General features: G+C 33.5%; 1 protein-coding gene and 7 non-coding genes across 8 annotated transcripts; 4 read left to right on the forward strand and 4 right to left on the reverse strand.

Moving 5' to 3' along the window:
- The first annotated feature begins 327 nt into the window (after positions 1-327).
- On the forward strand, positions 328-523 carry LOC145565816 (U2 spliceosomal RNA). Its single transcript, XR_014095190.1, has one exon. It is a non-coding gene; the product is annotated as a U2 spliceosomal RNA (small nuclear RNA).
- Positions 524-10233: 9710 nt separating this feature from the next.
- LOC145565969 (U6 spliceosomal RNA) lies at positions 10234-10336 on the forward strand. The gene has a single exon (XR_014095317.1). It is a non-coding gene; the product is annotated as a U6 spliceosomal RNA (small nuclear RNA).
- Positions 10337-11278: 942 nt separating this feature from the next.
- On the forward strand, positions 11279-11475 carry LOC145565780 (U2 spliceosomal RNA). The gene has a single exon (XR_014095158.1). It is a non-coding gene; the product is annotated as a U2 spliceosomal RNA (small nuclear RNA).
- A 588-nt stretch (positions 11476-12063) lies between these two features.
- LOC145565938 (U5 spliceosomal RNA) lies at positions 12064-12180 on the reverse strand. The gene has a single exon (XR_014095288.1). It is a non-coding gene; the product is annotated as a U5 spliceosomal RNA (small nuclear RNA).
- A 163-nt stretch (positions 12181-12343) lies between these two features.
- LOC145564124 (meiotic recombination protein DMC1 homolog) lies at positions 12344-15999 on the reverse strand. The gene is made up of 15 exons (XM_081624465.1): positions 15977-15999; positions 15786-15871; positions 15075-15166; positions 14896-14967; positions 14763-14801; positions 14603-14660; positions 14438-14483; positions 14115-14160; positions 13561-13622; positions 13388-13454; positions 13213-13305; positions 13054-13122; positions 12816-12894; positions 12507-12673; positions 12344-12388 (listed from the first exon to the last, which is right to left on the reverse strand). The coding sequence occupies exons 1-15, from the start codon at positions 15997-15999 to the stop codon at positions 12344-12346; spliced, it is 1044 nt and encodes a 347-aa protein (XP_081480591.1).
- Positions 16000-22365: 6366 nt separating this feature from the next.
- On the forward strand, positions 22366-22468 carry LOC145565972 (U6 spliceosomal RNA). Its single transcript, XR_014095320.1, has one exon. It is a non-coding gene; the product is annotated as a U6 spliceosomal RNA (small nuclear RNA).
- A 649-nt stretch (positions 22469-23117) lies between these two features.
- LOC145565902 (U5 spliceosomal RNA) lies at positions 23118-23233 on the reverse strand. The gene has a single exon (XR_014095259.1). It is a non-coding gene; the product is annotated as a U5 spliceosomal RNA (small nuclear RNA).
- Positions 23234-24532: 1299 nt separating this feature from the next.
- Positions 24533-24693, reverse strand: LOC145565990 (U1 spliceosomal RNA). Its single transcript, XR_014095338.1, has one exon. It is a non-coding gene; the product is annotated as a U1 spliceosomal RNA (small nuclear RNA).
- Positions 24694-25647: the final 954 nt, after the last annotated feature.

The following is a 25647-nucleotide window of genomic DNA, read 5'->3' on the forward strand; positions in this document are numbered from 1 at the left end:
ATATGCTTTTGAGATTAGATCAGTGATCATATCATTAGTAGAACTCCCAAAGTGGTCAAAATTTATCAACTGTGACCAATTTTTTTTATTTCACTATACTATGGTAGAGATTATGTTTCAGAATTACTAAAAAAAGCCCTTAGCTTATCTACTGTAACAAATATGTGTCAGCTCCATTTTCTAAATCCAAATCTATTACTCGTAGTATTTAGTACTGATAGCTGATAATTGAGCCCTTAAAAAAGAAGTGATGTTCCACATCGAAACAAACGAAGAGGATACATCAACTTCAGGATATAAAATGCAGGATTAGAGACTAAACAAATCATACCTTTCTCGGCCTTTTGGCTAAGATCAAGTGTAGTATCTGTTCTTATCAGATTAATATCTGATACGTGGGTCAATGACTCACTATAATATTAAAATTATTTTCAAGGGGGAGGATCCACCACAGTAGCTTGCTGCTGGGATTCTCAAGTGTCGCCTATGTGTTGCACTGCTGCACAGGCCTGGCAATCCTCACCAAATCATGGTATCAAATTTATTAGCTTATATGTTTTTATCATTTTTGTTTAGGAAGTTTTTAAGCTGTTTGTATGTTAGGGGGTCTATCTTTTCCCAGTTTAGACTTGGTTCTTGTGTCGTACATTGAAATTCACAAAATTTTGAGATTTTGCATCATTTTGAAATGGACTTAATAATTGATACAGCATCTGATCTGTCAAACAACTTGGTTTTTTTGCTTCAAAACAGGTCAATCCTTCAACAGCTTTCAGCCTTATAGTGCCGAAAATTGATATATACAAAGATGCACCTTGTTACTAACTACCACTTTCTCGGATTCTCTAAGTGTTGCCAATGCGTTGCACTACTGCACGGGCCTGGCAATCCCCACCAAATCATTGTATCAAAATTTTTTTTTTTCTTAGGAGTAATTGCATTTTTATTACAGAGATTACCTTGTCCAAGGATAAATGTTTGATCATATATATTTGTTGGAAAATTTTGATCTGTGTTTTCCTTGGTTCTTGTTAAATTATAAAAAAAAAATCGAAATTTTGGTTCTTGTTAGATTATTTTGAAATGGAATTGGTGCAGCAGCTGTCACACACATCATGATGGGTTTTGTGCTTCAAATGGTGATAATATGACTAAATACCCCTTTTATTTTGATAGCCTAACGAAGAGTTATATCTCGTCTCTTGCTGGTTGGTAGTCGTACATAACAAATGCGGGGTAATAATCATGCCCATCTCATCCATGGCCAAAATAAGAGGGGGGGGGGGGGGGGGGGGGAAGTTGGGATGCTTGGGTGACAACCCATCTCATTCATGCCCACAATACGGGGGTGCTTTGGGTGAAAACTCATCTCATGTCTCATCCATGCCCAAAATAAGGGTTTGACTTATTGACGTGTTTTTTCCATTACGATAACCTATCATTAGTCAAGGTAACCTCATTTGATCATCAATGTAACCCTCAGTTATTTGTATGACCACACTATATGGCTAGCCACATGTAAGAATTTGTGAATTACTAATTATTATTGAGTAATATATAATGAAGATCTAGAAAATTTCTCAAATAGGGGCTAACAAGTTCAAATATGGGGTAATAAACCTATTTTAAAATTGTGTACCAAGTATAATTTAATTAAATTCAATAGCTTTCAGATAAAAGTCAAAGACCTATCCTAAAATTCCTCCTAGCCAAGTATCCATAATTGTAGAGTATCTTAACAAATAAGCTATTTAAATAGGAAGATGTATCTTGTTAGATACTCTCTCCGTCCCTAATACAAAGCCTCTTTCTAGCATTTATTACTTATATAATAAAGAGAAATAGGATTTGTATTAAAGGACAGAGGGAGTATTAATCAAAAGGTAGACTTTCAAAAATCCAAATCCCAAAGGATTGTGTAATAAGTATGCAATTAGTATTTTTTTTTAAAAATAATTATTTGAAAAGGCTATAAAATACCCCCTATTGTCATTTGATCAATACATACCTAAATTATCTTTCAAAAAAAAAAAAAAAATACATACCTAAATTCCAAAAAAAATTCAACCTTAGTTTGAACCTAAGATTATTCATCAAAATAATAAAACAATAATGAGCATAATCAAAGTGAAGAAATCAAGCATGGTATGCCCAACTTATGAGACTCCAAAAGGTAGTCTTTGGCTCTCAAAGCTAGACATGATGATACGTACTCCTTACTCAAGAAAAGATATTGAAATTCTTATCAAAAATAAATTAAAATATAGATAGTTTGTCACAAAATTAAATCAAATTTAAAAGGAAACCAGTCAACTTTTTCATATTTATTTAAGGATAATGATATATGTAGCTCTTAGGGCTATATATGAGAATTAAAATACACTTCCTAAAATGGAATTAAGTTGGGAATTCATGATAAAATCATGCATATATCGGTGTGATTAATGTTAATTTAATCTCAACATTTCCTTTTTTAACTTTTTATACATATCTCTAAGGGATATGTTTATCATTCTCCTTTATTTAATACTCTGTATAATGATATTTAGTATACATTATGCTTTTTTGATTCAATTTCTAAATTAAAAATTTTCTTTTAGATGAGATGGTGAGGACAACTAAATGTACGTTCAAGCTCACTAAGAGCATTGCCACCAATGGGGAGAAAAATGCCCATGGGTAATTTTGGGGTTTAATAAAAAAAAATAACTCCCCATCAATGGTCTAAATTAAAAATGCCCATGGGCAAATCAATTTTTGATCAAAGTTTGGGCAAAATTAAAAAACTGACCAAGAAGAAGTGGGCCCCACGTGCATAGCTGCATTTAATTTTTTTTTGCTAAGCATACCTCAAAACGCAGCGTTTTGAGGAAGCGTATGCTTTGCTTCACCTCGAAGCGCTGCGTTTTGAGGGTAGGAAAAGCAAAAAAAAAATATTTTGGCAGCCCTGACAGGCGCGTCAGCACGCCAAATTAGGCGCTGACACGCGTCCTGTCCGGTGAGTTGGACCAATCAGGAAATTCCTGATAATTGCAACGGTAACAATTTTGTAACGGGTATTTTGTGCTTAAAAAAAAAAAAAAATTTACCAACGGCTAGAAAAAAAAATTCTCTACAAATAGAGACCCATTTTGCCTATATTTTCATATTTCCAAAATTCACATAAATTTGTTGTATTTACATTTTCTCTCAATTTCTCCCTCATAATTAGTCATCCTTTTAATATTAGTATTATTATTATTATTAAAATAAATATTATTATTATTATAATTATAATTATTATTATTATTATTATTATTAAAATAATGACACAAATAATTAATATTATACTCATAAATAATTTAATCAATAAAAAAATTTAGTTAAGAATAAATATTATTATTTTATTAAAAAATACATTTTGCAAAAACTAATATTAAAAATAATTAATATTGTACTACTCATAAATAATTTAATCAATACAAAATTTTGTTAACAATAAAATTAAGAAATACTAAATTACAAATTTAATGATGTGTAGGAGAGATAAATATTGGTGGGGTATAGGGTTAAAAATAGGAGAGAGAATGGTGGGGATTATAATTTTTGACCATTGGTGTAGAATAAAAATGACCAAGAAAATGCCCATGGGGAGGAGGAGTGAGAAAGTGGTTAGAGAGAGATTGGGCAACCAAAAAAATGCCCATTAGTGGCAATGCTCTAAAGACCAAATGGACACCATAAAACGACAAGTAACATCTCAAGATGTAACAAATTACAAGCTAAGTACATTTGAGGTGCAAGCTGCACACGTATGGCACAGTGCATGTATGGCGCGTGGATTAGCAGATGATCAAGACGTGAAACTTTACATACCAGTCAATGGACGATCAAGATTGAAGGATATGAAACTAATGAAAGTACCACAAGAATACTGCGGAAACATCCTTTTTTATGCAACTTGTGTAGAAAAGAAAGGAGATGTTACATGTAAACCACTGTGGTATGCTGCGAGTAAGATTCTGGAGGCAATTAGAAAATTGAATGATATTGAATATCTAAGATCAGCCGTTGATTGTGTGTAGGGGTGGTTAATGGGTAGGGCTGCCCATTGATAATAGGGTCGGGCCAAAATTAAAAGGGTCTTGACCCTTTAATATTTTAGTGGACAGGGTCATTAAAGGGCTTTAAGATATAGGGTCAATAATGGGTTTTTATTGACAGCCCACTAATATCCAAGAAAAATTAAAGGGTAAAAAAAAAACCCAGAACCTCCATTTCATTCTCTCCCCTCTTTTCGATCATCTGAGCTTCAACCTCCAATAAACCCTAAGTTCTTCAATTGATTTACAAAATTATTGCGATTTCGAGTAGGTGAGAGAATTGCTACATGTAACTTTGCGATTTCGACCTTCATAATTGCAATTTCGAGCCTTCAATTTCAAGATTTCGATTAATACCGAGGTTAGTTAATTGAAATTCGACGAGCAGAATTTGTTGTAAATCAGATTGAAATTTTTGCTTTTATACTTTGTAAATTTAGTTGCATACCATGTATTTGTCAAAATTCCTCAATCTACTTACTGTAGTTTTAATTTAATTTTTGCTTTGATTCATTGTATAGCATGCTGGGTTTTAAGATTGAACTCATTGAAGCCATAACATGAAGACGCTAGTTATAGGTTTTAATTGCATTTAATTTTGTATGCTGGGTTTTAAGAATGAACTGAAAATATTTCAGCAGATTGATGGTAAAGGAACAAATGATCAATTCCTAAAAGTTATCATTGTATTTCTTACTGTATTAGATGCCTATCAAGTTATATGTCATGCCTATCAAGTGTTCGACGAAATTCCCTTAATCCGGGGTTGTTTTGATGCCTATCAAGTGTTCTTTAATTAAGTTTAATTAGTAGATGGGTGTTTATTGATTAGATTTTGATGTAAATTTGTGGGTTTTTCTTATCTAATTCTAATTTTTTTTTGGGGTTGAAGAAGAAAGAGGGGAAAATAAGAAAAGAATTATAAGATTCTGTTTTTTTTCTACAGCACAAACTCATGCATGAGATCATAATCTACAAACTTATATAAATTACAATAAGCCCTTAATATGGACGATGATACTACAGTTTATAACTAACACAAACACCTTTTGCATAACCTACATATGTAGAATCAAATAATTGTGCAATGTGTTCCTTAATATGGACGATGATACTACAGTTTACCACAAATAATTGCAATTGTTAATTAAATCCCATTAATTGTACAGTGTGTTCCTTAATATGGACGATGATACTACTACTACTACTTCTACGGCACATGATGATGGATATAATGAATACATCACTCCGCAACGAAAGAGAAAGAAGAGGTCTAAAGTTTGGAGAGAGCTTATTGAAGAGAAGAATGTTCAAGGTGAGAGAATTGCTACATGTGTACATTGTAATTCTATTTTATCCGCACATCGTGATAGTGGTACATCTCATTTGATACGTCATTTACAAAGGTGTGCAAATAGGCCTAAAGGACTCACATTTGAGGATGATAGTGATGAAGAAAATTTTGAATTTGACATGAATGAACTTCGAAAAGAGATTCTTAATTTCATTGTTGAGGGAGGTCATTCATTCACTATGGTTGAAGAACAAGGATTTAGGAGAATGATGAAAAGAGCTACCCCTAAGTTTAAACCATTTAGTCGTGCAACCACAAAGAGAGATTTATTGAAGGCTTATGTATTGGAAAGGGATGAATTGAAAGATTTGTTGTCTAATGTTTCGGGTAGAATTTGTTTAACAACCGATAATTGGAAATCAAATCATACTAGACAACATTTCATTTGTGTCACTTCTCACTTTGTTGATGATTCTTGGAAACTCCGTAAAAAAATTCTTAGGTTTAGGGCCTTGGCTCCTCCATATGATGGGGTAAGTATTGCTAATGAGATTTTTATGTTTCTTTGTCAATGGAAATTAGATGATAGGATACTCTCTATCACCGTTGATAATGCAACTTATAATGATGCAATGATAACTTGTTTGAAGAGACGTCTTGTTCCTAGAGGAGGGTTAACTTGTGGTGAGACATTGTTTCATGTGCGATGTTGTGCCCATATAATTAATCTTATTGTGCAAAAAGGATTGACTTGTATTAGTGGAATTTTGGATAAAATTCGTTCATTAATAAAGTTGATAATCAAATCTTCTCGTAGAAGTGAAGAATTCTATGATTGTGCGGAGAAGATATTTTACCTTGATGTAAAAAGGAAATTGAACCTTGATATGCATGTTCGTTGGAATTCCACGTATAAAATGCTTGGCACTTCTCTTTACTTCAAAGATGTTTTTCTTCACTTGAGATCTAGTCATGCTTCATTTCAATCATATATTCCTTTAGAGGATGAGTGGGAAAAAGTAAGCGTGATTCACAATTTTTTAGAGTTGTTTTATGAGGTTACTTGTATGTTTTCGGCGATGAATTATCCTACTTCTAATGTGTATTTTAAAGGTGCATGGATGGTGCATCACCATTTGCTTGAGGCGGAGAAAGGTCCTTATGATTATTTAAAGGAAATGGTGAAACCAATGCTTGAAAAGTTTGATAAGTATTGGTCGGATTACAATTTGTACTTGTCATGTGCAGCTATTCTTGATCCGAGGTACAAAGTGAAATTTGTGGAATATTGTTTTAGTAAGTTATATGGAAGTGTAGAGGCCTCAAGACGAATTAACTTGGTGTTGGGAACTATGAAGTCAATGTTTGAGGACTATAAGTTGCAATATGCTAGTAGTTCACCTATTGTAGTTGCTCCTTCTCCTCCTAGTACTTCCGGAGCTAGAAACTACTTTGATGATTATGACCATTTTGTTGGTACTAGTACAAGGTCTCAGGTAGGAAAATCTCAACTTGAGATGTATCTTGATGATGATCCTCTGGATCTAAATTCACAACTTGATATTTTGGAGTTTTGGCATCAAAGTTCTGTGAGGTATCCAGTGGTATCTAAAATGGCACGGGATTTGTTGACTATTCCTGTTAGTACTGTAGCTTCGGAGTCTGCTTTTAGTATTGGAGGAAAGACTGTTTCAGCATCGCGAAGTTCATTAAAGTCAAAAACAATTCAAGCTTTAGTATGTATGCAAGATTGGCATCGTGAAAGCAATCAAGTAGTGGTTGATAGTGAACTTGAAGATGAAATCATTGAAGAAGAAGAGGATGATGATGCAGACCCTTTCTACTAGGTAATTTCTACAAATCTTTGATCACAATTCTCGATGTTTCTGATTGTATATTGTTGTTTCTGTTTCTGTTTGTATATTAATGTTTGTGATTGTATATTGTTGTGTTTCTGATTGTATATTGTTGTTTCTGTTTATGCACACCCTTTCAAGTAGTGTTTATGCAGACCCTTTCAAGTAGTGTTTCTGTTTCTGAACTTGCAGCAAAATCACTAGAGTAATTATGGTTTCTCACTTTTTTTGCCTTTTTTTTATTGGATTTTTTTTGTTTCCGTTTCTGTCCTATGTTAAATCTATGTGGTGTTTTAAGGCATTGTATCCTTTATATAAAGGATAGGACTGCATGCTAATGACAGAGTCAGAACCTCTATATGATAATTTCTGCTCTGTTTTACCTTTTACCTTCCTTGAGCATAAAGGTGTTACAGCACTAAATCTGCAATGAATAGAATGAAAACTCCCTAAGTTTGATGGGAGTTAGAGACTTGTATTTCATGGAATTCTATTATGCAATGTGAAATTTTGATGGGAGTTGTAGACGTTTGTCTTTCATACTAGATATGTCGGTCTGATCTACTTCTGCTGATATGCTTAGTACTGAAATTGAGTTTACTGCTTGCAATATTGTATAATATTTGGAAATTCTATATCTTTGAATTCATCCAAAGGCTGATTTGGGTTGGATTTGTTCCTATTTCTTCCTAATTGACAAAAAAAGTCATCGGATATACATGAAACTATCTTAACAAATTTTCTGTAATTTGAATGAACTGGCACAATTTTATATCTTTGGTTGAATAATCTTTGCAGGAAGCAGTCCTCTTGGCAATGTTGCTGGCAGGATTACAGGAGCTGGATTAATAGCCATCTTACCCATGGTTGGAGCATTCTTCATGTTCCTTTATCTTAGGGAGTTTTCACTTTCAAGTAGTGTATATTGCTTATGCTCTCACATTTATGCAGAACAGCAAAAGAAATGAATAAGCGCAATGACTTGTTGTCAAATTTGAAATCTAAAGTCAGTCAGATGGCAAATACTCTCAATTCATACAGTGCTGCTTACAGAGACCGTTTACTAGGAAGTAAAGTCAGACGATGTAATGAAGCCTGATGTTTTCAAATATTTGCTGTGTTTAGCATCATTTTCATGACATTAAATGTATTAGTATTCAAGGAGTATTAGCCTGATGTAATCTGAACTTTGTGGATTTCAAAATTTTTCCAATTTTGATACTGAGTATTATGTTTTCCACTTAAATGTATTAGTTTCAAGGAGTATTTTTTTTTCCAGTTTACATGAGCAGTGAAATAGAAGTATGTGGGTAAAGGCCTGTTAATGGCCCGTTTCATTTTTACCCTGACCCGACCCTGACCCGCATTGGCCCTGATCCGACCCTGACCCGCTAAATATTCATCATGACCCGCAACCGACCCGCCCCACTAATGACCCGCACCGACCCTCCCAATAACCACCCCTAATTGTGTGGAATCACACCCAGATCTAACGACTATTGTTCGTGGGCCACATAGTTCTGTTTGTCCAAACCTCACAATAACTTCTTGGACTAGATTACCTTGTTATGAAGCAGATTTTGGATAGGGTGGGCCTAAATTTATAGGTATAAATGGGCTCAAATACGATGGTCAAACATACATTACACCAAGTTCAGGTGCGGATGGTAACTATTTAGTGGTTGTGGCACTTTTCACCCCTCATTTGGGCTTGTTTGAAAAGTATTTTTATAACTTCTAGATGATTCGTGAATGGCTTCATCAAAACTAGTTTTATCTAATAATAATAATAGTAGAAGTAGTGATAGTAGTAATAATAATAATAATAATAATAATAAGTTATCTATGCCAAAAAAAAAAAAAAGTTTTATCTAAGTTTAATGGAGAGATTGTTATATACACCTGTATGTACGTACTCATTTTGATGATTATTTTTCATTTAATCATCAAATAAAGAGCAAAAACTAACCTTGGGTTAGTTAAGTGTATGGTGCATCCGAGTGTATATAACAAATTCTCAGTATAATATCTTTGGAAAGAAAAAAAAAAGTTTTCTAAGTTTAAAGTATGATGTCTAAAATTGGATGGAAAATAGTATTGTAAAATTTAGCCTCAAGACTAGCCATTAGTGAAATGAGAAGGATGAATAATAAAAATTAATTTTATATCCTTTAAGTATTATTGCATTCCTCTTTGGAAACTTTCCAAAAGTTCTTATCAGAAATGTTCCTGCTAGAAATAACCTTATTGTGTGTGTATATATATATATATATATATATATATATATATATATATATATATATTGTTAAATTTCTAATAGTCTATGTATAAAATGCACCATTATTTATGTTTTCCACCAGCACAAACTGAATCAAATGCATAATTATATTATTTACCCTTTTCAATAAGCAGTATAATCAGTAATCACAAGCATACTAGCTAGTTCAAAACTGTTGAATGATAAAATCTTCCGTTTATCAACTACCAAGGACAATTAATTTGGTCGAAGGTAAACACATTTAGGCTTTTTTTAGCTGGTTTTTGTTTTGTTTCATTATTTGTCCTAATTTATCTTTTGCATATTTGTTTATGTTTATTATAGAGGAGTGATCAGAATTTATAGAGATTTTAACTAAGTAGAGGTGAAAAATAATCTGACATACAGTTTGTCAGTTTCGGTCACATTCGTGTCAGGAGGAGTAAAAAAGAACAATCAACAAAAACAAGTACGCAAACTATATGGGATGGAGGCCTAAGCTAAAAGGATTAATAGTGAAAATCATAGCTAATTTGTTCATATCATAGAATTATAGAATTGTCAAATTGTCAAAGTAATTCATGATATTGATGTTAGTATTACCGAAAGATTGGGTAAGATCTGATGAGATTTGACTTTCATTTGGTACCCTCAGATACTTAGATGTATAGTCTCTTTTTGTCCCACATCGAAAGATTGTTATAAAGCTACTTTGTTTATATATTGTGGAGTCTAACAACGGTTGTTTCTTCGGAGACATCTGATAAAATTGGAACGATACAGAGAAGATTAGCATGGCCCCTGCGCAAGGATGACACGCACAAATCGAGAAATGGTCCAAATTTTTTTGACCGTTTTGCCCCTGACCTCTGTTACTATGGATTGATGAATAGCAGAGGTGCAGAGCTCCTGGTAAGGTAGTAAATTATCGACTTCACTGGAGTATTAAGTCAAAATGCATTGCTGTGACAAATTTAAGATCAAACTAATTGATTTGCTTATTGAAGTCGAATGTATCTGTAATACAGTGGGAAAAATTTAGAGTTTCTGTCTATCTGCATATAGTTAACCATATGTTCTAAGTGAAAAAATGTTAGTTTGGTTTGGAAAACTCTAATGCGAATCATAAGAAAAGATTACATTAGCAAAGCCAGCAATACCCTTGAATATCTGATGCAAAGATTACATCAGTAAAACCCTTGTATATCTGTTGCTGATGCAACCAGAAGTATTAATAGTAGTTCAGAAGACATGTCTGCCCAAACTCTAATGCGAATCATAAGAAAAGATTACATTAGCAAAGCCAGCAATACCCTTGAATATCTGATGCAAAGATTACATCAGTAAAACCTTTTATATCTGTTGCTGATGCAGCCAGAAGTACTAATAGTAGTTCAGAAGACATGTCTGCCCATTGTTTCTAAATGCAGATCTTTTAGTCATATCTAATAAATTGAATATAGAAATAGTACTCGTAATTGGTTATGGGTGAAAGCTTTTAGGTGTACATAGCCTTTATTTTAGAAACAAATAATGTGTGATAAACCACTAGATTACATGACTTCTAGCTGTATATTTTATTGTTACTCAGTAATACATTAATTTATGTAGTACTTTAGACATCAGAATGGTGTTACCGAGTTCTGAGATCCTGTCATCCTGAAGGGTGCTGCTGTGGAATATGCCCCCCCCCCAACAAAAAAACAGAGCTGATGTTCCACATCGAAACAAATGAAGAGGATAAGGCAACTTCAGGATACAAAGCGCAGGATTTGAGACATAACAAATCATACCTTTCTCGGCCTTTTGGCTAAGATCAAGTGTAGTATCTGTTCTTATCAGTTTAATATCTGATATGTGGGTCAATGATTCACAACGATATTAAATTTATTTTTTAAGGGGGAGAATCCACCACAGTAGCTTGCTGCTGGGATTCTCAAGTGTCGCCCATGCATTGCACTACTGCACGGGCCTGGCACTCCTCACCAAATCATTATATCAAATTTCTTAGCTTATAAATTAGGGGCTCTATCTTTTCCATGTTTAGACTTGGTTCTTGTATCGTGCTTTGAAAATTACAATGTATTTAGATTTTGGTATTTTAGATCATTCTGAAATGTACTTAATTGGCACAGGATCTGTCACAAAACTTGATGGTTTTTGCTTCAAAACAGGTCAATCTTCTACAGCTTAAAGTACCGAAATCAAATATATAGAAAGATGCACCTTGTCACTAATTACCACTTCTATTTTGATGGTCTGGTGAAGAGTTTTATCACACCTCTTGCAGGTTGCTACATAGCAAATGATATTAAAGCTCGTTTGCAATGTACAAGGTGTCTATTTGGCTGGAGTATGCTCAGTTGATCTATCCGATACTCGTATAGTATTTATGCGTCCAAATACCTTAGCAAAATCTGTCCAAAAAAATTATATTGTTACCCCGAAAGAAAGAAAGAAAGAGCGCAAGAATCATCCTTACTCAACTACGGAGTATTTTGTTTATACTATGCAATAAATCCTACAACAGAACTTATGCTAGTAGCAGACAACATTTCAGACTGCAAATGCTAGAAGCTCTTGTTTAAGGAACTTCCTCCAAAAATAAACATATGCCACTGAATGCAGCAAGCACGAGGTAGTCTTTAGTAAAGGTAAAAGAATAGTTCGCTCTGTGCTAACTGTGTGGCTGCTTAAGTTGTACAGAGTTTTCACTTAGTAATATGTATAAGTATAATGCATTCCTAGCCATAGATAACTATTTCTTAAAGCTAAATACTGGCAGTAGAAAACCAGGCAACTTTTCCTTTGCTCTTTCTGGTATCAGATAAATTGATTTGATTGCCTGCTAGCTTCAGTCCTTTGCATCAGCGATTCCACCTGGTGTAATCTGAAATACGTGCTGGTGTCAAGGTGTTAACATAAGTATATTACTGTGATGAATGAACATTGATGAAGATGCAGAATGTTTCAATTTGCACTAAATAGTAGCGCAAGTGTCAATAGAAAAAGGATATAGCTTCGGCCTCTGGCAGATTTGGGGCATCAAACACCTTGCAGATACGCTGTTCACCCTTTCCCTTCCTGAACATCAACCTTATTGTTGATGCATGGGCTAAGACATGACCGCCTGCTGGCTTCTTAGGGTCCGTAACAAAAACCCCTCCTGCTGGATCAGCGATAACTGCAAGCAGCATCTGATTAGTTGGCTAGAGTTCAATGGTTTAATCAACAATTATTTGCATAAATCTCTACTCATGAAAATCCAAGTCATATTGGTTGAGGATTTTTGGAAGACAGTTACTATAAGATAGATAGATTATTACCTTGATTAGTAAGATATACAGCAATGTTGAACTCTTCAGCAATTTTTAACAAACGAGACAGCATTTGGGCCAGTTTTTGCTGAAAATGCAATTAAATTCCAGTCAAGATATAGAACTAAGCAGAAAAATGAATGAGAAATTCACTGCATCAAGGAGATCCTTCAAGAGTTCATACATATTTTTGTATCCTGGATAGTGTTCAATAATGCAGATTGTTTCATATCTTTCAACAAATTACCTGTCGGTCTGCAAGCTCTCCTCTTCCAGAGAAATCCACTCGGAATAGAGCAATGACAGAATCTACTATCTAAAAAATCAATGAAAAATTCATGTTAGCCAAGAATTTTATGAGGATTTTTCTGGCTACTTTTTTTTATAAGAAATTGCGAGTACTCACCAGTAATCTGAAGGGTTCCTCAGCCATTTTTGCAGCCAAGCCGAGGAGGAGGTTGTGCTGATGTTCATACGTATATGCACGTGCATATATGATCTATAGGATTGAAAGATAAGAAACAAGTCATCATGTGATATATAACTCAGACACAAAAATAAGTGGTTAGGTTGCATTTTACATTGTCTAGGACAGCAGCAGCATCCATCCCAAACCTTTCAGCAATTGGCACAATACGATCAGGTCGACTGTAGTGTAGTAAGTGAAGAGAAAACTCTTTTTAATGTACTTCATTTGCAGAATTTTTAATCTGTCAGTACTCCAAAATTAAATAAAATGTCTAAGAGAGGATACAAAGTTCCTTCAGTGTCAATGTAGGCAACCTTCCCGTTTCCTCCTCTCATGCTAGTCGGAAGCTGCATGTAAGCATTGCAAACAAGTAAAATTGACCAGTTTAATTTGAGACTTCTACCCTCAAAGAAATCAAAACACGTGTTTACATCAAAGACATGCATGGACAATATATCCTTCATTAACAGAACATGTGAAACCATTCTCACTCTCTTAAAAAATCAACTGAGGCAATGTGTCGCCGACTTACAAACTCAGTAATACAGGTACACTATCTTCCTAATTTGTCAGTGAACACCCTTCAGTTTCCTAAAAATCTGATTCTAGGCTTGAACTGTTCGACTAAACTAGCATATTAACTGAAACAGTGAAATCTGACTGTTAACAACCATACAGGTTAGAGGTTGTAAGCACTTTTGTACTTCCATTATATTGCAATCCCAACCAAAATATGGTCTAAACTAGTGATTATTTCTTGTTAGTTGCTGATTTAACTTACTGCCTACCAAAATTTAGCTGTTTCAGATCATAAATCTGGCATACAATAAAAGATTTACCTGTGTTGAGACGCATAGAGTATGTGCTAACTGAGTTTTTCCAGAGCTGAGCAGAATCATTTATCAAGCCATGAGAGGTCAGAAAAGTAGATATGTAACTCATTAACTAGTCAGCATAATCAAATTTGCTTATGAAAAGTATATAATCAATCACAAAGTCTAAAAATGTAGTCGACCAGTCATTAAAACCAAGAAGAGAAGTACAAAATTTGAAAATTAGTCAGCTAGTTATTTTCTGAGCAAAAATTGATTCAACATACACAGAAACCACGGAAATGTTGCCACACCAATAAAAGATTCAAGATACTGTTAGGGGTCCTCACCGGAATTCTCCAAATGTCTCAGTAATTGCTGATGTTTCGATTCCACCTTTTCCAATGAAGCATAATAAGTGTTAAACATTCAAGTGAACTCTAATATATGCCAAGATGCTAGTAATTTGAATAAGAATAAAATGACTTATACCAAACAAAACAGCATATAGTTACCTCCTAATAACTCGTCTAATGACTGGCTTCCAGTGGTTATGCGAACCACAGACTTTCTCTATTGCAAATAACAATTATGATAGAATTAGAAGTAGTAAAACAGCTAAAACTACACAGTCGGAATTCTGAATTTTAAAATTTATAGAGAACAGCAACTTACTTTGAGCAAAGCATCACTTCCTGTGATGTAACCATAATTCTGGATAAATTAAAGCAGAACATTATGATTTGATTAGCTTCGAAACCAATACGATAAGCCGATTAATTGAGAAATAGGATTGCAGAGAACGTACCACAATCTTCTCAGCAGCTTCGCATATCTTATCAACTTTAGCCTCAGACAATCCCTTAATACCAGTCAAATTCTACACACACAAGCAAAATTAGGAAAGATGTATTAAGAAATCTCAAAGGAAATTGTATAATTCTGAATTCAAATTCAAAGTAGAAAAATAAACAAATGATGGAAGACCTTCTTCGTCTGCATCATCAAGCCATTACAAGTGTATATTCCAGCATCCTGAAGCTTCTTAACATCTCCAGCATTGATTCCATGTGCAATCACTAGTGAAAATTAATTTCTGAATGTTAAGTGTTATACGCCGAAAAATTGCGAATAATTTGGACGGCTTTAAGCATTCATCGCGATAATTTTTCAAATTAGACGAACTAACAAGAAATTGTTTGATGAACTAAGCATATCGGAGCAATAGTTACTTAAAATTCACACACAAACACGAATTTAAACAAAGTAAGCGTTTGGCGCCAAAAACACAGTATCGTTACAGCTTCACGACAAAATAATGATTGAAACGTATAATTTGAAGTTCTACGAAATTTGAATTTGTATGCATTTCAAGAGAAAAATCTAACGAAGTTCAATATGAGCTATGAGACTCAACCGTTCAGCGCGATAAATGAAAAACTAGACCAAATAACTAGAAAAATTATAAAAGTAATTCAGACTCAAGATTATCAAGTAATCGAAAGTAGAAACATATTAAATCGGAGTAATCTCTATGAATTAAGCGATTAAGCTATGTTTCAACAAAATCTAACAATAACAGCTATAAAAACAGAGTATCAATTCAGCTTTCCAAATTCAAAACAGAGCAATTTTTTTGAAATTCAAATTCATACCAAATTCAAGTAAATCGCTACAAATTTAGAGAGAGAATCATACATTTATCAATAGCTTCGAACAAGTCCTCTTCATCTTCGATTTCTTCTCGTTGAACAAGCTGCAATTGCTGGCTCTGTTCTTCAGATCTGCATCAAAATTCAAAAACACAAATATTCATCAACATATAAAAAATTCTTCATATCATTATTATGCAGCGAATTTCCAGTTGCGAATTCTGGAAGAGAACTTACTTGAGTGCGTACATTTCCGGCATTATAGAGAGAAAACTTCGACGATTTTTTGAAGGAACTTTAGTTTTAGAGAGAGAGAATGAGGGATTGAGGTGTTTAGAGAGAGAAATAGAGAAATTGTAATTGTGAATTTGTTAGTGGTTTCGCTCTTCGGTGCTCCGGGAGAACCCTTTTTATAGATGATGGATTGGGCGCGGAATTAAATGGAATTTGAAGTCGCTCTTATCAGTTTTTGGTTCAATTTTTTGATGACGTGTGAAATGTAATTAATTTCAGATTTTCAGGTAATTATATGTTGAAATAAAAAAAAATTGGAATGAATCTTTAAAAAATAAAAAAAATAAAAAAGAAATTGGAATGAAAATCAAAAGTTTGTTCTTATAATTGCTCGCTAATTTGTTATGGTATTGATTTTATTACATAAATTAAAAATTGTGTTAGTTTTTTGGTTTATTTTTTGGGGATGGTGTATAAGTTATTCTTCACTAATTGAGGCATTAGAGTAAATTGATAAATAGTGAAATAAAAGACAACAATGTTGATCACGTGACTTGAGTTGAATAAAAAATAGAGAAAAAAAATAGTGAATATTTAAGAACTATTAAGTATGTGTGATGACTTTGGAAAAAAAAATAAAAATAGAACGTTTAAATTAGTGAATTACATTTGAGATTTAGAATGATGTAAGAGATTAAGGCCTTGTTTAGTTCACCTTATTTTTACTTATTTCAGAAAAAATAAGTTCAGATCATATCATAAAAAATAAGTTTAGACCAGATCAGATCAGAAAAAATAAGTTCAAATCACATCATCGTTTTATGTGCAATTTTTTATCGCTAATTATCTTTCATTCCGAAGTTCAGATCAAATCATCATTTTATGTGCAGTTTTTTTATTGCTAATTATCTTTCATTCGGTAATGAAAAAAATTATCAAAATTGCATATTAATAAAATACACATTATTACGAATCTAACAATACCGCATTTGATACATTTTTTCCTTATAGATTATCGTATACTGAAGGTCAAAGTTTGGTCAAATCAGACCAGACCAAATCGGATCAGACCAAATCAAATAAGTTCAGATAAGCAAAAATAAGGTGAACTAAACAAAGCCTAAGTGTCAGACACTCAAATAGTGAGTTAGAATTACGAGGATATATATATATATATATATATATATATATATATATATATATATATATATATTGTGGTGTCTAACATAAGCTAAATTAAAAATTTGGTACTTCTCCCTCCGTATTTAATTAGTGTTACACTTTGACCATATATGTATGGCGAGACATGAATTTGACTTTATCTAATTGTATGTTATTTAGTAAAATTATAAGAAAATTGATATTATAAAAATATACATTATAACGAACCAACAATCTATTATACAATAACATTTTTTTTTATACATTAGTAATTAATCAAGTCAAAATCATTATGTGAATTGTGAAAAAAAAAAAAAAAAAATCAAGTGTAGTTTTTATTAAATCAAGGAGAGAGTAAAATCGCAATCACAAAATGGAAAGGAATTTGTCTTACTTGTATCACATGATTACTTTATTAATACGAAGTAGAAGATTGGTTAAGGCTTAATACATCAATCTTAAAGTCGAGACTTTAGTATCTTTACCAAAAATTAAGTAACAATAATTATAATTTACTGACAACTATAAACCGTCAATACTATATCGTCGTTAGTACACTTTTAAGGTCCTCATTAATTTGTACGGGCTGACGACTCTAAAGCGTCTAAAATTATCGACATTTGATCATGGTTGTCACCTTCTGTTAATAAGGAACTGTCGGTAAATAAACATCTTTTGTAGGGTCAGAACTGTATTATGAAATGGAGTTAGTAAAATAGGAACTGTCGGTAAATAAACGTTTTTTGTAAGGTCAATATTTTAAATGCTCATTTTAGGTTGGATAATTTTGCCTATATTTCAGTTAAGGATTAATAAATAGGGCATGGCCTGAATTAGGGCCTGTTCACATTTACTTAATTTCAGTTCAGTTCAGTTCAGCTCCAATCAGTTCAGTTCGGTTCAGTTCAGTTCAGTTCAGCTCTTAATTTCTCTCTCACATAAAATATTCATTTCAGCTTAATTCAGTTCAGTTCCAATCAGTTCAGTTCAGTTCCAATCAGTTCAGTTCAGCTCAATTCAGTAAATATGAACAGGCCCTTAGTTGTTTTAGGTTAGGTAATACTGAATTTTCAATGTTCTTGAGCTTCACACTCAAAACCAGTATCATCGCGTCAGTTTTCATACCAAGTTAAAATTATCATGTCTAGCTTTTAATTGTGATATGAAGTATATTGCTATGCAAGAAATATGCAGTGTTAATCTCATACATCACTATATATGCCTTTTTTTGGCGATAATATTTGAAGTAACGGTTAACATTTCATTTTTACCCCATCCTTTAGTCTTAATCAGTAAAAATCAGTAATTAATTGAAATACTACCTCTGATTTTTTTTAGTTGCAATTTTGGAATATTTTATATCTCACAAATAATACCCCAAAGTTGCAACTAAAAAAAATCGGAGGTAGTACTATAATTTTAATTTCTAAAAATAACGACGAAGCCCCAATTAATCTCCTTAATAAACAAAATACGTTTATCACATGGCAAAATTGTAAATAAATCAACAATTTTGCATAGCCATTAGAACATATTTGTAAAAAAATCATTTATTAGGGGATCCAATATAGCATATTTGTAAATAAATCAACTATTAATCTATTATAAGGTTCATTTTTGACATAGATAAAACTTGTATTTTGTCCAAAATATCTTGAGTTGAATAAAAATAATAGGTTAAAGCAAAAAAATTCCTCCCCTACCCTTTGGTCTTGCTTGCACTCATTTCCCTCCTAAATCTTCGAGCTTTGCATTGACACTTTTGACATGACAAGACAATAGTGGCAGCGTCGACCCTCACGCTATAGCACGATCATCCTTGTATTATTTTGGTTCAATTTCAAGGTGAATTAGTACTCTAGATCATTTTCTATTACAATCTAAATTTGGGGTTAATTTCCTCTACTGTCTAACAGGACTATCGCGCATCAATCGGTGCTTGCGGACTTAGGTAATCCATAGTTTTGCTTCTCCTGCTTTCATTTTTTTTTTTTTTTCCTTTATTGTTGATTTAATTGTAACCTATTTATAGTTTATAGTTTGTATAATTATGGGATGTAAACATGTAGTTTTATTTGATTATTTTATCTAAGGTAGAAGATCGTGAAATGGCCGAATTTTTAAGCTAATAATCGTGATATATGGTTTTGATGCGTTACATTTCTCCTAATTGTGTATATATTTTGCTTATTTTAGTGTAATTATACTAGTTTAAGTAAAAAAAATTACTTGCTGATTATTATTTTTGAATAAAAAAATTACTTATATTTGGGATTAGTAGTAGTCAGAATGTGAGGAAGTCCGACGGTTTAAGTCGTGATTAGTTCATCTTATTTCCATATTATATTAGAAAAATAAAAGCTCAAATACTTCGTAATTGAATAAGCTTAGAAGAAATAAGTTAGATGCGGTAAAATTAGGGTTACCCAAGTTTAATTTATAACTTCAGAAGTTTAGTTAAGCTCATATTCGTAATTAAAAATCGGAAAAAAAAAGGGTTGGTTTTGAACTACACCTTTTGCCTAGGCCCTAAAATATGTGACCATTGCAATACTCTGTATCATTTATTTTAGGAAATTTTGTCAATAATTGTCTTTTAAATTCTCGTTTTTGTGAAAAAAACCAACTTTTTTTTAAAAAAGGTTGTAAATAACCATTAAATTAAATTTAATTTTTTTGTTGTAATTTGCCACCAACAGAATAAATGACGATTGAATCATTAGTAGTCAAAGCTCATTTTGTGATTGTTGGGAAATACGAAGTATTATTTTTAGATTGATGGAAATTGCAATTTGAATAAGGTGTAAGTGGACTTATATGAAGTCGAGTTGTAAAAGTATATTGGTGATTGGAAATTTGGAATCAAGTGAAGTTGCTCAATTAAAAAACTTAATACGAAGTATTGCATTCGATATTTGCAGAAAATTATTGTGCTCCATAGCGAAACTACATTGTAAAATTTTTGAACCATTTTCTCATCATCTACATGAGTATGTCCTTTCATGGTGATGATTAGAGAAAGTTAGAAGTTGTAATCAAAGTTCAACATATCTTTTTGTTTTGCTAGTTTATCCTAACTAATTTAGAAACTTGCTACTATATAACCATAGTAGAGTGCTTATGATTGGTCCTGAATCTATTGGGGGAAAGAATGTAATTGTACTTTAATCTTTGCCATTAGCCAATACATCCTTATAGACACCAGTTCTGGTGGTATATAATATCATGGTTTGTTGGACAATGCTTATAATTCAAAGCTTTTCAATCCCAATCACTTGTGGTTTGGGGGATGTCTATTGGCCAATCGAGTTTTCTTGACCGGTACAGGAGCCAGAAATTGGATTTTCTCTGAGAAATTTTACTGGATAACTGTCTACACTTCGCTCGTGATCATAAATGTAATACATATTTTTATCCTGCCATATGTCTATGGCAGCCCTCTTCCTTCATCCAAGCTTGTGTCTACACTTCATAGGATATCTGCCTGAATTTGAGAACTTATAACTATAGCATAGAATCCAGGCTAGAATTTGATTGTTCTGCCCTGTTTTATACGTTAAGGCTTGCTAATAGGGGGAGATAAACAGAATGATGCCCATGTTCTTTTCACTTTACATACTTTTTGCATTTTTGATTGATATTGTAGCACTTGGTGTGTAGTAGTGTAGCACATGCTGAATGACGTAGTTTTAAAGTAAGAATTGGGTTACATAATGTTGATTTTACTTTGTTGTTGGTGTTTTGGATTGCTTCCACTAATAATTTCTTCTTTGTAAGGTTTTAAATTGAATTTTTTCATGCATTACTTCAGATTATTTATCTAAGGGTTAAAATATGGATGAGAAACCAAAAAATGTGCAGCTGGTCTAGTGAATCATTTCTATAGCTGATCATAGAAGTTGCCAAGTTGGCGGCCAGTTCCCGGAATCCTGGACCTTGCCTGACAAAAACTGCTTTTTCCGGCTAAATGAATTTCTTTTCTTTTTTCTTCATATGCTGTGTAACGAGTCCCTTTCCTGGTCTAGCTACTCGTCCTAAGCGCAGCTTTCCCGCTTTGGTTCAGCTACTCTTCTCTTTCATTTTTTCAGAAAACACTGTCGATAGCTACTCTAGCTTCTGCAATCTGCATTACCACCCACCCTTCTGAAATGTCAGATATTTTTTCAATATATCAAGCTGTCAGCATCTTTGTTGAGTGCAACTGGGGACTGAGAATATAACTTCAATCTACTTCTTTCAAACCTTATGCAGACATCAGTAACTGCATAAATGGCAGGGTTACTGAATCCTTAGCCGCATTGCTATTATGCTAATGAGATGTTGGCCATATGCCATTATGTTGAATACATAATAAGTGTTTGTTTTGTAGTCTTAAATGATTTTCTCAAAAGAGCATGACATTGATGCGTTATAGCTTATAGGGGAAAAAAGTGTGTTTGTGAAGATCTTTCTTGTTCCATATGGAGCCTTTCCTCTCTGTGCTCTGGAAGCCGTTAAACTTAACTACCCTAATGACCAGTTTAAGTTGTTGGATAGGCTTAAATTGTTTCTTGTTGAAATCTATGGAAGACATTTTCTCTCTTGGAAACTGATATATCATCTAGGCCAGTGCTCAGTGGCTTTATACTTCCACTTTTTTTTTTTTTTTTTGGTATCTTTCATCTGATGTCGTTGTCTTACTCAAGATAAAAAGAAAAGAACAGAGAGGGTCCTTAATCTGCTATCAGCACATGCGTTTCCTTTTGGAGCTATGAAATAAACATTTGATTCTAAGATGAACATGATGCCTCCGCACTCTCAAGCATTTTCTTGTTGTTTTGTTACTTGTGCTCCTTCTTGAACTTGAATGGTTGTGCCATCCTTTACGTATGTCTCTGACATGATCATTTGCGATAAGTGGTCCAGCATATTTGATAGTGAATTATTCTATACTTCCATTAATTGCCATGGCAAAGTATATTGCAAGGTTTGCTCTAGAATTGGCACACCATTGGAGTTTACTTGGCTGGGGTGTACTTAAAAGATTGGATAGAAGAAATAAATCAAAATAAATGAGGATCCAATGAGATGTAGTTGGCCTTGGTACCCTGAAGTGTTTTTTGGTGGGAACAAGCTGCTCTGTATTAGGTTTACTAATGAATTGTGTTTTTGAGCAGCAACATGTTATAATAAAGTCCCACAGTATATAAAGGCACCTTTCTATTTATAATGCTCAACATCGATATAACATTGTCTCTACCAAGACATCTGATAAAGTTGGAATGATACAGAGAAGATTAGCATGACCCATGCGTTAGGATGACACGCACCAATCGAGAAATGGTCTAATTTTTTATTAAAAACTTTGTTCCAGGTTATTGCTTCACAATGATATCATGAGTAATTTTCATCTGCTCTTTATGATGCTTTCTTTTAATTATTTGTTTCTGTTATAATCATATGACGATCTGAGTCATATGTATGTAGTATATGGCTTCCAGGTAAGGTGCAGACACATAACCGTCTTTTGGAATTTTTAGACAGTTGTTATTTCTGTATAAATTTGTTTCATGTATTATTTCTGTACTGACAGTGATGAATATTGAGCAGAATGAGGCTGGGAATGGAAGAATAACGTGGTTCATGCACAGAAATGATACCAGCAAAAGGAGAAATAGTTCATGTATGTGTCCCTAGTCTCTCTGGAATATTTATGTTTCGTTCACCAACCTTGAAGCCTGTTTTCTGAACTACTGTCACTATATTTTAAATTTTCCTTTTTACTATAGATGGATTGCTTGAATTGGCTCTACTTTCGAGTGCCTCAGACTGTTGCAAAGTAAAAAAGCTTATCTGCAAGGTATCATAATAAAAGCTTATAGCTCTGACTTTCTATGTTTGAGTCAGTGGTCGCATGTAAATTCACCTCTTGATTTTTGATAACAAATAAGGTGGGGAATTGACTTGTTATTAGTCTATAGAAAACTTGCACTTGGCTTGTGGGAAGCTCCTTTAAGGAACTCCCTCCAAAAATAAACGTATGCCACTAAATGCAGCGAGCACACGGTATTCTTTAGTAAAAGGCGAAAGAATAGTTCGCTCTGTGCTCACTACATGGCTGCGTGAATTTTACTGTAACAGGCTTTGTTATTTATACCGTAAAGTCCAAGCTTTGATCTTCTTCCTTGACTGATGTGGGACTTTTGTGATTTTTCCTTGTATCTTATTGTGATCTGTGAAATATAATTTCAGGGAGTAGGAATGTAACTATTGTGACTTTTTCATAAACAAAGAGATTTCTTCTCTTGCTTTCTTAAGTGGGGAGGACTCTACCGAGTGACAATGCCATTTGTTAAATGTTACTTCCTACAGTTAATACACTGAAAATCTGACCTGTATACTTTACTGATTAAGAGGAAATTTAAGGGAGAAAGCTTGGAAATTTGATTAACAGATTAATGATTTCTTACAAAAGGTAGTAGGTTTAGCGTACAAAGCTCATATTAGTGACTTGAGGTCACAACTCTCCTAATAGTGACTTAAGGTCACAAGTTCACAACTCTCCTAAGGAATCACTGATTATCACTCCAAAATTCTGCCTACCTCTACTTTCCCTCCTCTATCTATTTTTACTTAAGCTAAAGACTCTAACCTAATAATATTAGACTTCCCAAATTACCCCTCCTAAGATTAGTCTATTACACTTTCATAGATAATTATCTGAACTCTTTTTTTTTCCTTCTGTCTTTTGAGTTTTTCTGCTGAATGGAAACTTGATATAATTCAGGCCATCAGGGCTGAAAAACGGTGAATAAAGAGATTCATCTGACCCCTCTAGATTGCTAGAGTTTGTGCTATGGTTACGTTGAGAGAACACCTTTCGAATTTGGAGTTTTAAAATGGCACAAATTTACTATTTCACAGATGTTATTTTATGTTATTACAAAAATATACTTGACCCAAATATAGTGAAGTCTTTATTTCAGAATCTGTAAAACTTGGTAGACCCTAGAAAATTAGACACGATTAGGCATGTGTAGGAGCAACCTGCTTCTTTGCCAACTCATCATATATACTCTCTCCGTCCATGAAAAATCTTTTTGTTAGACTTCGGTGCACATTAAGGAATTTAGTAGGGTGGGGTGAGTGTAAGAGAAAATAGAGGGATCTACTGTACATGATTTGAGTGAGAAAAATTTCTTTTTCAAGTAACAGGAAACTTTTTTGCAGACATCTTGGAAAGGAATACGGGAAAGATTATTTGTGGACAGAATGAGTATAATATATGTTGGGCATTTACATACCTATTTGGACTTATCGCTTGTTTTTATTTGAAAATCAGGAGTGAGCAGGGCATCTGGGTAAGCAGGCTCTCAATAACACAAATCCATGCATTAAAATTTTGGACGTAGAATTGGTCAGGGGTTGCGCGAACGCAGACCCCCACTATCACAAATTATGACGTACACTCTTCCTCTTGGGAAGATGTTAGGCTAGCACCCCTACAAGTGTGCAATGGAGGCCACCAACCTAGGCCATGAGCCTTCTTGATCGCCCATTGACCCCGTCCAGGTAAGTATGTTTTTTCACATTCTACGCTTTCATTTTATATCTATGATGCTCTTACATATCTGTTATTTCACTGATGTGGGACAGTAAACAAATTTCCTAAAACTTTTCTGGAAAACCTCAAAATGGGACGATATAGTTGGTATAACCGTATAAAAGTCAACAAGGTGCTTTTGGTGTTGAATTTAGCTTACAAGGCCATCCAGACATAGCTGTAACTAATTTCCTAGCTAGACTTTACCATATGATCTACAAAATTTTACCTGTCTATACTGATAAAAGTTACAAGTCAATGACATTAATTTAGTGGTCCATTATGGTGTTTAGACAAGTATGGAGTAGGAACCAAGTTCAAAACCTCGTCTACCATTCGGTACCTGGTCTATGGCTGGTTCATGGGCGGTACTTGTGTCTGATGCTCTGAAGGTACAACTGCTGATTTTGTGAATAATCTTTATAGCATCCTTTTTTTAAGAGTGTATTTATTCTAGTTTATTTCCGCTATACTAATTGCTTTTATACAAGAGAGAAATACTATCTACTTGTAAGAGGATCTCTAGTGGATGGTTCTTGGAAAGCTGTTTAGTTTTCACATTGTTGGTGGTATTTGGTTCTGGGAATTTTGTGTTCAGGGAGGCTTTGTAAATAGGATTTTTGTGTGGTGAGGAGATTGTTCTTTTACGTTAAAGTTTGGTTGTGCGTTTGCCACTGTTGTTTTTCTTTGATTTCTTTCATTAATATAATAAACATGTTACAGTTCTTTGCTTTGACAGGGGCTTAATATTATGTACTCTGTTAACCTGAGAAGACTATGCTTTAGGTGAGATCAGTAATAGTTACTGAATCGAAAGTCAATGTGGTTATATTCGATGGCATTACATACTGAGGTTGTTCATTTGTAAAAGGTTAACAAGCTAGATTGTATTGAAGTTATTATAGTTTGAAAGCTGTTGATTTTGTTTTTG

Source organism: Chenopodium album, chromosome 10 (genome assembly GCF_948465745.1).
Source record: "Chenopodium album chromosome 10, dcCheAlbu1.1, whole genome shotgun sequence".
Taxonomy (NCBI): Eukaryota; Viridiplantae; Streptophyta; class Magnoliopsida; order Caryophyllales; family Amaranthaceae; genus Chenopodium; species Chenopodium album.

Coding starts and splice junctions, on each gene's coding strand:
- LOC145564124 (XM_081624465.1), bottom strand. CDS start 15,999: ATGCCGGAAATGTACGCACTCAA. Junction 13,306..13,387: donor CTGCTGCTGTCCTAGACAAT/GTAAAATGCAAC, acceptor TCAATCCTATAG/ATCATATATGCACGTGCATA. Junction 13,123..13,212: donor AGGAACCCTTCAGATTACTG/GTGAGTACTCGC, acceptor TTGATTTTTTAG/ATAGTAGATTCTGTCATTGC.